The 11,685-nt window shown below is 46.2% G+C and overlaps 1 protein-coding gene across 2 annotated transcripts; it reads right to left on the reverse strand.

The window, feature by feature from the left end:
- Positions 1-1,513: 1,513 nt before the first annotated feature.
- LOC309620083 (melanoma-associated antigen 10-like) lies at positions 1,514-4,486 on the reverse strand. 2 transcript variants are annotated; one of them, XM_082376151.1, is made up of 3 exons: positions 4,377-4,486; positions 3,483-3,580; positions 1,514-3,177 (listed from the first exon to the last, which is right to left on the reverse strand). In XM_082376151.1, exon 3 carries the CDS (start codon positions 3,113-3,115, stop codon positions 2,036-2,038), a length of 1,080 nt encoding a protein of 359 aa, XP_082232277.1. In that variant the 5' UTR covers positions 3,116-3,177; positions 3,483-3,580; positions 4,377-4,486; the 3' UTR covers positions 1,514-2,035. The 2 variants fall into 2 exon arrangements, with proteins under 2 accessions (XP_082232277.1, XP_082232276.1); XM_082376150.1 differs by lacking the exon at positions 4,377-4,486 and adding an exon at positions 4,155-4,236.
- Positions 4,487-11,685: the final 7,199 nt, after the last annotated feature.

The following is an 11,685-nucleotide window of genomic DNA, read 5'->3' on the forward strand; positions in this document are numbered from 1 at the left end:
CAGAAGGTTGGTATCAGGCTCCAGACGAATTTAGACTAGGGATCCAGTCCCTGCCCTGTCACTTATTAACCATGTAATCATGGGAAAATTACCAAGCCCTATGGCCTCAGGTTTTTCATCTGTGAAGCAAGTGGGTTTGATGAGCCCTGTCTTGTAGGACTGCTGGAATGTATGTAATGTCTGTAAAGCACCTCACACAGTGCCTGGTTCAATCTTTAATGATTAGCTGTTATGGTAGTTGCCCCATATCCGCCATTTTGCTTTCTGCAGTTTCAGTTACCTGAGATCAACCAGGGTCTGAAAATATTAAATACAAAATTCGAGAAATAAACAATTCATAAGTTTTAAATCATGCCGTCCCACTCCATCCTGTCCAGGACATGAATCATCCCTTTGTTCAGAATATCCACACTATATATGCTACTCACCCATTAGTATAGGAAAAAAACGTAGTATATGTGAAGTTCAGTACTCTCCACAGTGTCAGGCACCCACAGGGGGTCTTGGAACATAATCCCTGGCAGATAAGGGGGGACTACTGTATTTCTATTATTAATTTGACCCCAGGCCCTCCTACCCTCTACTCTAGAAGTTGCTGCTGTTGTCATCCAGTACATCTTAGAGAATACTCAATGCAATAGGACATGTAATACCAAAATCAGCCAACCATGCTGCTTTGTAAATAAAACTCAGTAAATTTTCCTTCTTAGAGGATATATTTTTAAATTTAGGTGTAGGGAAGTCTTCCCCAGCTGGATGCAACTCAAAGCTCCTAGAATTTGAGCCAAAGACCAACTCTGTCCCTACCTCCCAGCTGCTCTTCCATCCAAATCGCTATTTTCATTAATCCCCCCCAAATCTATACATGGCTCAGAACTGGCCAAATTACATTAAAGGTAATCTAATTAAAATGTCTTCTAACAGAGTCATCACTGGCTCTCCCAGGCCAGGGAAAAGGGTGCCTGCACAGTGACTTCTGCACATCATTCAAAAGATATTCACCCTTATTTCTCAGGAAACCCTTGCAGATGATATTTATAAAACAGCTATGTCTTGTGTTCAACTGCACTGGGACAAGAGTACAAGACAAATTCCTTACTTGCCCCAGGAAGTGATTTCTCTCTGGTGATTTCTCTCTGCCAAGAGCAGTTTTTCTATGTAGGTTTTTCTCTCACTCCTAGGATACACCGTCTGGGAGTCTGGCCACTGCCACCACCCAGCTTCATTACCGTCACCTCCCACAGAAGGAACCCCTGCTTCCCAAAGCCCCAAACTGCCCTGGTTTGGTGCACTTACACTTGAGTGCTTGCTCCTGGAGCCCCACTGCCTTGTCCCATTTTCCCTTGTTCTGTGGGACTTAGGGGACATCTCTACATCTTCCTCATGTGACTGTGGCTCCTAGACCATCACTCTAGGTGTGGGTGTGTCCTGCTTTTCTTAGTGTCCCCACTACTAACACAGGGCCTTCCGGAGAGCAGAGGCTCCATGAAGGTCTGCAGAATAAATGAGCCAGTGAGCAGAGATTTCATTTATTACTATTTAATTTCTTCTACATTCTTGAATAAGCTAAGAAAATCCAAGTACATATCTTAATTTTACAGAATAGACTAAAAATGATGAGAATTAAAAAATAAACCACTTAATTTTTTTCTCTATTTTACTAAGCTTTTTCACATTTCCAAGGAAATTCCTATTCTAATGCCATCTTACCTTGTTACAGACTACAAATAAAATGGAAGGTTTCCCAATTCATTTTACAAAATAGCAAAACTCTTTCTCCTAAACTGGACAGAAAACAATAAATGTGTGACCAATGTCATTCATAAACTTAGATTCTGAGGCTAGCAGACTTTCTAGTTAAGCAACAACATTTCAAAATACCAAAAATAAAGGAAGATAAAGTTCTAAGTCACCCAATGGAACAGAAACAGAAAGATGTTATTCACTATGATTCCCTCATCCCAAGTCTGGCCCTCTACTACTTAGATCATTGACTGCCCTCTTAAAACACAAAGTGAAGAATCTGCCTTAGACTTCACTCAGGGCAGAAAGGGCTGCTGGACATGGCACTAGAACTTGCACTGGCCATGGAAGTAGTATTATCTGTGGTGGCAAATCTAGACTGGGCTCTCTCTTCCTGATCTCTCAAAGCCTCTTCATACCACAGAGGGAAGGATCTAGGGTCACTTCCATTGACCTTGGCCAAAAACTCCAGGAGACTCATCTTGCTGATCTCTGCGTGGGCCCGGGGACCCCAAAGAAACTCATAGCGTGCAGGATCGCTGTTGGGCACCTGTCGGTACTCCAGGTACTGCTCCTGCACCCATACTTTGGTAATGAGCTCCCTGGGCTCCCCGTAGATAACGTGCTCCCTCCCGGCACACACCCCCATCAGATTCAGCGATTCCCACACCTTCTCCTCAGGGACACAGTTGTCATTCATAAAGATTATACTCAGGATAAATACCAGAAGGCCGGTCTTGGGCATGCTCTGCCCATCGCTCAGCATCACATCATAGGTGAGGCCCAGGGTGGTGACCAGGACATAAGAATGGTCGCTGGGGTCCAATTCCTTCACATCAATACCAAAGACCAGCTGCATGCACTCCAAGGCTTCACTGAAGATCACAGGGAAGTGTTCCTCGTAATCTTTGATGATGATATTCAGCATTTCTGCCTCTGTGATCGTCTCCTTGGTGCAATACTTGAGGAGCAGAAACTCCACCAGATCACCCACCTTGTCATCAATCGCATTTCTGAGAAAGGACTCAGCATCTGGCAGGGCCTGCGAGGTGCTCGGACCCTCTTCTTTTGGGCTGCTGGAGCCATCGTCGGATTGGCTCAATGGAGTAGAGACAACAGCAGTGGGGGATGGGGAGGGGAAATCACTCGAAGGGCTCTGTGAAGGACTCAGGGTCTCAAGAAGAGCATAAGGCTCCTCTGGGGAGCTCAAGATCAGAGGACTGTGAAAGGGAGAGGAGGAGAAGGAGGAGGGAAAAGAGGAGGAGCAGGTGGAGGAGGATGAGGAAGAATCCTCTTGCACAGCCATGGGAACACTTTGGGCCTCATGGCCTTCCTCAAGCATGTAGCGCCGTCGCTTTGGAGCACGAGGCATGATGACTGGTGTCAGGAAGCCGACTGGAGTGTGGGCAGGGGTGACAGGTGGGGACCACGGGCCTGTGGGAGAGAGGGGATGTGAGCGGCCTCGGCGGAGAAACGCACCCTGGGCAGCTCTGACAAAGGCCACTTACAGGGCTCGCCTGGAGGGGTGCCCTCGGGCCTCACAGGGGCGCTCCTCCTGGGCGGCCTGTCTCCTGCCAACCTGAAGAAGGAAGCGAGGTGGCTCCTCAGGGTACAGCCAGCACAGCCCCAGGTACCGACCGGGGCTGAGAGGGGTGTGGGGAGGTGCGGTGACTTGGGCCTTGTGGGGTCCCCTGTGTTCTGGGAGGGGGAGCCCCTGGGTACACACTCAGGGCACGCACCTCACCTTGACTCCTGGCACTGCCTGGGCCTCCTCTGCTCTGTGGCCTGAGGACACGTGCCTCAGACCTGGGCCTTCGCCTCCCGGTTCCTGGAGCCCCTATAAGGGGAATGGAGGGGGCACCTCGGGTGTAGATTGTGGCACAGCCCTGGGCCCCTCGATGCTGGTAGGAGGGGTGGGCCGGACTCTGTGGGCCCCCCATTGTTCCGGGGATTGGGCCCCACCAGTCCTCTCTCGGGGTCCACACCTTGACCCCGGCAGATCCTGGGACTCCTCCCTCTGCTGACCTGATGTTTCCCCTCAGACCAAGGTCCTCGCATCCTTAGACGAGTCCATCCCCAACCACGTGGCAGAGGTGAGACCCTGCAACGTCAAGTCAGCCCTGCCCGGGACCTCCCAGGGCTGACAGCATGGGCGAGCTCCTCTGAGGTCCCCTCTGTTCTGGGGCCCAGGGTCCCCTCTGTCCTCCCTCAGGGTCCTCACCTTGACGCCCGGCAGGACCTGGGATCCCCCCCTTTGCCCACCTGAGGCCCTGCCCCTTACCCCAAGTCCCCACTCTCTCTGAGACCCGGATGTCAGGAAATGCTACTTGTGGTCATCCCGCCCCAGGGCCTCACAGGGCCCCCTCTGATTGGAGTCCAGGGTCCCCTCAATCCTCCCACAGGGTCCTCACCTCGACTCCCGGCAGGACCTGGGATCGTCCGTTTGCCCACCTGAGGCCCCGCCCCTTCCACCAAGTCCCCAGTCTCTTGGAGACCCGAATGCGGAAATCAGGACCAGCTGCCTGGTGCCCATCCCGCCCGGGTCCTCCCAGGGCCGACTGAGGGGCAGGAGTCTGTGGGGTTTCCTCAGATTGGGGTCCAGGGTCCCCTCAGTCCTCCCTCAGAGCCCTCACCTTGACTCCTCGCAGGACCTGGGATTCTCTCCTGTGCCCGCCTGAGACCCCACCCCTTATGCCCTCGCCCCAGCCTCTCTGAGACCCCGCCCCTTACACACCCTCCCCAGCCTCTCTGAGTCCCCGCCCCTTACACCCCCTCTCCAGCCTCTCTGAGACCCCGCCCCTTACACCCCCTCCCCAGCCTCTCTGAGACCCAGATGTCGGGAGGTGCTGCACTTGCTCATCCCGCCCTATGGCCTCCCAGGGCCCACTCTGTTCTGGGGTCCATGTTCCCCTCAGTCCTCCCTCAGGGCCCTCACCTTGACTCCTCGCAGGACCTGGGATTCTCTCCCGTGCCCGCCTGAGACCCCACCCCTTATGCCCCCTCCCCAGCCTCTCTGAGTCCCCGCCCCTTACACCCCCTCTCCAGCCTCTCTGAGTCCCCGCCCCTTACACCCCCTCCCCAGCCTCTCTGAGTCCCCGCCCCTTACACCCCCTCCCCAGCGTCTCTGAGACCCGGATGTCAGGAAGTGCTGCACGTGCTCATCCCGCCCTGTGGCCTCCCAGGGCCCACTCTGTTCTGGGGTCCATGTTCCCCTCAGTCCTCCCTCAGGGCCCTCACCTTGACTCCTTGCAGGACCTGGGATTCTCTCCCGGTGCCCACCAGACACCCCGCCCCTTACGCCCCCTCCCCAGGCTCCTTGAGTCCCCGCCCCTTACACCCCCTCCCCAGCGTCTCTGAGTCCCCGCCCCTTACAGCCCCTCCCCAGCGTCTCTGAGTCCCCGCCCCTTACACCCCCTCCCCAGCCTCTCTGAGACCCGGATGTCAGGAGGTGCTGCACGTGCTCATCCCACCCTATGGCCTCCAAGGGCCCACTCTGTTCTGGGGTCCAGGTTCCCCTCAGTCCTCACTCAGGGCCCTCACCTTGACTCCACGCCGGACCTGGGATTCTCTCCTCTGCCCACCCGAGGCCCCACCCCTTGTACCACGTCCCCAGTCTCTCTGAGACCCGGATGTCAGGAAATGCTACATGTGATCATCCTGCCCCATGGCCTCCCAGAGCCCCCTCTGCTCTGGGGTCCAGGGTCTCCTCAGTTCTCCCTCAGGGTCCTCACCTTGAATACTGACAGTTCATGGGCTGTCTCTTCTGCTTACCTGAGTCCAGCCCCTTCAGATCAATGCCTTTCCCTCCCTGAGACCATCTCCCCCAGCAGAAGACAGAGGCCACCATATCAGGCTACAGCTTGTTGGGTCCTCCCTACTCTTATAGCAGGGACAGAGTAGGGCTAACTACTGTTCTGAGGTTGAAGGTCCCTTCCGTCCTTCCTCAGGGTCCTTGTCTTGACTCCTGGCAGGTACTGGGACTCCTTTCTCTGCTGATCTAAAGACACATCCCTCTATCCAAGCCTCACTTCCCTGAGACCTGCATTCCCTGCTTCCCCAGAAGGAAGTCAGGGGCTTCCACATCCCTCTGACTTGGGGCCAATGGGAGCTGACTGCAGGGACAGGGTAAAGCTGGGACCCCTCTCTTCTGGTTTGGGAGGTTCCTTCAATGCTCCTTCAAGATCTTCACCTTGGCTCCCAGCAGGGCCTGAGACTCCTCCCTCTTGTGACCTGAGTATGTCCCCTTCCAGGCAAGGCTCTCACTGCTCTGAGATCCCCAGGGCAGAACTGAGGGAGGCTCACAGCCTGACAGCTCTGCTAGGGGTCTTCCAGAACTGTCATCAGGTGTGGAGCTGGATAGTCTGGACCTTCTGGGAGGATGCCCCAGCCTCAGTCCTCACTCCTGAGGGTCCTCAACTTGGCCCCTGGGTCCTTGGTTAAATGCTGGCTGGGAGAGCTCCCTCCCTCTCTGTCAGCTCTGAGCATCTGGTCAGCTGCATCCCTTGTAGAGAATGATTCTGTAGCACAAACTAGATTCTAGCTGGGGAGCTGCAGCGCCCCTGACCATGGGGGAGGGTCAGAGAAGAAGCAAACCTTTCAATGGAGTCTCTTCACCAGCCAGCCAGACTTCGGAAACATTTTGTTCTAAAAGATTCATTTTCTGCACGGAAGAGGCTGAGCAGCAGCATTAGGGGAGGTCCTGCTCGTTTGAAATTATCTAACATTTCATAGTCCAGAGCACCAACTTTCATTTTCTTAACCCTCATTCCTAGTAAAAAAATTTTTTACATCTCTACCAAGTGTATATTTAGAATATATATAAAATTTCATGAAAGAATACCTACACTTAGTGTGTGGATCACTCTGATAGCTCCTGTTCTATTTCCAGTCCATTCTTTATCTTCTATGAAAATAATTTTTTGAAAAGCCAGTCCTCAGTCACTTGTCAAAAGTTCGGAAATAACAGAAGTAAAACCAATGAATCACTGGAGTAGTAATTAGTAAAAGTTTATTCTGTGCATGCCAAAAAGACAGTTTGTGAACACAGAGCACTCAAACCAAACATGGAATGAGGCTCATGGGTATATTGTTATAAAGCAGCTTATATAGTGGGAAGGCAGTGACTGTTTATTCTTCACAGTGGTTGGTTATAATATTTGAATTTTCTTAAATGATAGGGAATTGGTTAGTGATTACCTCATATCAATTTTGGGAAACAATTTAAGTTTTGCTTATGATTTCCAGAGGCATAAGCAAGAAGTGACCCAGATCAAGTCAGTCCTGAAAAATAAGCTAAATTAAGCTTTGTTTGTATGACTAAATTGGTTTTATCTGCTCAGGGAATTTTTCAAGGTTAGTCTCCATTTGTTTTTGATTTTAACACAGTAAAATGGTTTCAGGTGGTTATTAGCACAGACTTTGGGGCCCTACTACCTCAATTATCTCATCTCTCCTGCTGTCCTGATACTATCCCAGGGCTACTGGTATCTGTGGTCAGAGGGCCTGCCTCTGGTTTGTGCAATGAAAAAGGCAGAAGTTTAAAATCTCTTCTCCTTATCCATCCTGCCATCTGCATCTCTGCAGCCTACAGCCCCTCCCCAACTTCCACGCTTCTCCCCACCCCTCCTCCCCAAACACAGGAAAGAGCTCCTCACAGCCATCAGTCTTCCCCAGGGGTGTCTCAAGTTTTGTTGTTTAGATTTTGTTGTTGATTTCCGCCCCCCTCCTTTCTATAGTTATTGAGAATTGATTTGGGGAGTGGAAGTCCGCAATCTGAACCTGATGGTCATCTTGGCATCTACAGGTAAGACACTAAATCAGTAAATAATTTAAGGATAATTCACATCTTTGTAATCTTCTGTTCCCCATTAATGAATATGTTTCACTGCTCGATTTATTTGGGACTTCTGGCTGAATCAATAAGAAAGCTTTTATATTTGCCTCCATTAATATCTTGTACATGTTTGTTAGGATTCTTTTTAGGTAATTTTCTTGACTTTGTTGCCATTGTGAATGAGGTATTCTCTATTTCATGTTCTAACTAGTTATTGCTTTTAGATGGCAAGCTTCTTGATTTTGCTATAATGATCTTCCATATACATTTCTCTGAAGTCTCTCAATCATTCAAATACTCCACATATTTTATAGATAATATTGTCACCAAATATTATCTTTCTTTTCAATATTCATATTTCTTTTTATTTTGACATTCATTGCTTTATGTGTCCCAGTGCAGTTTTGAACAGTAGAGGAGAGAACATTCATTTCTGTGTTGTCTGTCCCTGGCTTTAATGGAATTTCTTCTAGTATTTCACATTTAAATGTGTTTGCAATAGACTTTAGGAAATTGAAGTTCTATTCTAATGTTAGCTTACTTTTTTTTTTAAAACCACAAACTTTTGTTGAATTTCTTTCAAAGGCTTTTATGTACCCATTGATGTGATCAAGTGTTTATCCTCCTCTAATTTGTACAGGGAATTATAATTGAAAGTATTTTCTAATGTTAAATCATATTTTTATTCCTCAGACACAGCCCATTTGTTCATTTAATTCACTGCTATGTTGAATATGCTATGAAATTATTTAGAATATTTGCTTCTATGTGAGTGAGCATGGCTTAAGTGTTCTTTTCATGGGGTGTTCTCATCTGGTTTTCGAATCAAGGAGCAATAGCCTGGCAAAATGAGTTGAATAATTGACCGTTTTTATATGCTTTGGAAGAGTTTACATAAGATGGTAATTTGTTTCTCCCTGAATATTTGGTAAAACTGGCTTCCAAAACTGCCTTGTGCTGGAATATTTGATGGTAGCTTGAGTTTTGAATACTGTTTCAGTTTATATTGTTTGATTAATAATAATTAATTGACCACTTTTAAGTGGTCAATTTCACTTAGGATTTCAAATTTAATGGCATAATATTTATAATAAAAACTTTTTATTACAGAAATTATCAAACATATACAACAATAAAGAGATCCCAGTTCTCTTTATTCTATAATATAATGAACCCAGTATACCTGACACTCAGCATCAACAAGCTTCAATACAATCTGGTTCCAGTTGTACCCTCACCTTCCCCCATTTCTTGCTACTGGAATAACTTGAAGCATATTCAAAACATCATACCATTTTACTTCTAAATTTTTCATATGACTTCATAAAAGACAGACTCTTTATGTTACATAAATCCAATATAATACTTTTCTAAAAACTTAAATAAGTAATCTTCAAATGCCCAAGTATTTTTCATATTTACCTAGCAGATATATACTTTAAAAAAATTAGTTTCTTTGAATCAGTGTCCGAATAGGATCTAATCACTACAGTTGTTTTTTATGTCTCTTAAGTCTTTTTTAATCTGTAATTCCTTCGCTTTTACCTCTTTTTCCTTGCAATTAATTTTTTTGAAAAAAAAAGAAAGGATTTGTGTTTTGTTTAGTTTCTCTCAGTATGAATTTTGCCAAATGCAACATTTGTGGTGTCCTTTAACATATTCTTCAGACCTTACTTTCTGACACTACAACATACCCCAGACTCATTTTGTATACCTACTGCCTTAGTTCTAGAGTCAGCCATTTCTCCAAATAACCCTAGTTCTTTTTATTAGATGATGATTTTAAGAAACTTAGATCCACGTGGACCAAACTATAATTCAAAAAGATACATGTGGGCTTCCCTGGTGGCGCAGTGGTTGAGAATCTGCCTGCTAATGCAGGGGACACGGGTTCGAGCCCTGGTCTGGGAAGATCCCACATGCCGCGGAGCAACTGGGCCCATGAGCCACAACTACTGAGCCTGTGTGTCTGGAGCCTGTGCTCCACAACAAGAGAGGCCGCGATAGTGAGAGGCCCATGCACTGCGATGAAGAGTGGCCCCCGCTTGCCACAACTAGAGAAAGCCCTCACACAGAAACGAAGACCCAACACAGCCAAAAATAAATAAATAAATGCATAAATAAAAAGATACATGCACCCCTGTGTTCATAGCAGCACTATTCACAATAGCCAAGACATGGAAACAACCTAAATGTCCATTGACAGATGAATGGATAAAGAAGATGTGGCACATATATACAATGGAATATTACTCAGCCATAAAAAAGAATGAAATAATGCTATTTGCAGCAACATGGATGCAACTAGTGATTATCATACTAAGTGAAGTAAGTCAGAAAGAGAAAGATAAATACCATGTGATATCACTTATATGTGGAATCTAAAATATGGCACAAATGAACCTATCTACAAAACAGAAACAGACACACAGACATAGAGAACAGACTTGTGGTTACCAAGGGGAAGGGGTGTGGGGGGGGGAAAGACTAGGATTGTGGGATTGGCAGATGTAAATTTTTGTATATAGGATGGATAAACAACAAGGTCTTACTGTATAGCACAGGGAACTGTATTCAATATCCTGGGGTAAACCATAATGGAAAAGAGTATGAAAAAAATATATATATGTGTATAACTGAGCCACTTTTTTGCACAGCAGAGATTGACACAACATTGTAAATCAACTGTACTTCAGTTTAGAAAAATAAAATTAAAAAAAGAAACTTAAGGGCTTCCCTGGTGGCGCAGTGGTTAAGAATCCACCTGCCAATGCAGAGGACACAGGTTCAAGCCCTGGTCCAGGAAGATCCCACATGCAACAGAGCAACTAAGCCCGTGCACCACAACTACTGAGCCTATGCTCTAGAGTCCGCGTGCCACAACTACTGAAGCCCACGTGCCTAGATCCCATGCTCCACAACAAGAGAAGCCACCGCAATGAGAAGCCCACACACCGCAATGAAGAGTAGCTCCTGCTCGCTGCAGTTAGAGGAAGACTGCGCACAGCAATGAAGACCCAACGCAGCCAAAAATAAAGAAAGAAAGAAAGAAAGAAAGAAAGAAAGAAAGAAACTTAGATCTCAGTGCTAGGTATGCTTGTTGCTACGGGGGAGTTGTTACTTATAGGCCTTCTCAAGTAACAGAACAATGAAATATGTAAGTGTATATTAAACTGTGTGTGTACACATACCCATGAATATTTGTATTTGTAGCCATCTGTAGCTATATAAAGGTCAATGTGAGTTTATGCTGATGTTTCCAACTCTAATCCATTATCACATTATCCTCCCCTTGCTTACTTGTAACATCCCACTCTAATAATGAGAAACTTGACTCCCACCATCCACCAATCTATTTAATTAATTGTTCAATTCCAGTATACATGGATAGTGGTTTCAGAATTGTGAAACTGTACTACTGTGGGAAACAACTGTACCAACTAGGGTACAGAACTTATGTGCAGTTTCTTTTGACTTTAATCTTATAATACTCATCTCTAAAGTTACTTAGGGCAGCAACTTTCCCTTCACACTTTTCAGTGAGGTTGTTTCATACATTTTTAATGCAGTTAGAATATTTTGCCACATTCCGCAATCCAACCTGGGATTCCTTGACCGCCTAAATTATTTTTATTTTCATACATTATGACTGTCAAGTTCTTTTTTGACTAATACATACTGTCATGTATTCACCATTACAGTATCATAAACAATAGCTTCACTGCCCTAATAAATCCCCTTTGTTAAACTATTTAAACCATTTTTTATATGTTTACCATTTCTATGATTTGTTTCCCTTTCCAGAATGTGATATAAATGGAATCACACACTCTCTACTCTTTTGGAACTGGCTTATTTCACTTAATAATATGCATGCAAGATTTATTTATACCTTTGCACATCTTGTAATTCTTTTTTTATTGATGAATAGCATTCCATTGTAAGGTTGTAACAGTTTGTTTATCCATTCATTTGTTGAAGGACATCTTGGTTGCTTACAGTTTTGCACGATGTGCAGGTTTTTGTGTGGACATAAGTTTTTAAATCAGTTGGGTAAATATCCAGGAGTATGCTTGCTGGATCTTATGGTAAGACTATGTTCAGTTTTT

Source organism: Balaenoptera borealis (genome assembly GCF_965194805.1).
Source record: "Balaenoptera borealis genome assembly, chromosome: X".
NCBI lineage: Eukaryota > Metazoa > Chordata > Mammalia > Artiodactyla > Balaenopteridae > Balaenoptera > Balaenoptera borealis.

Coding starts and splice junctions, on each gene's coding strand:
- LOC309620083 (XM_082376151.1), bottom strand. CDS start 3,115: ATGCCTCGTGCTCCAAAGCGACGGCGCTACATGCTTGAGGAAGGCCAT.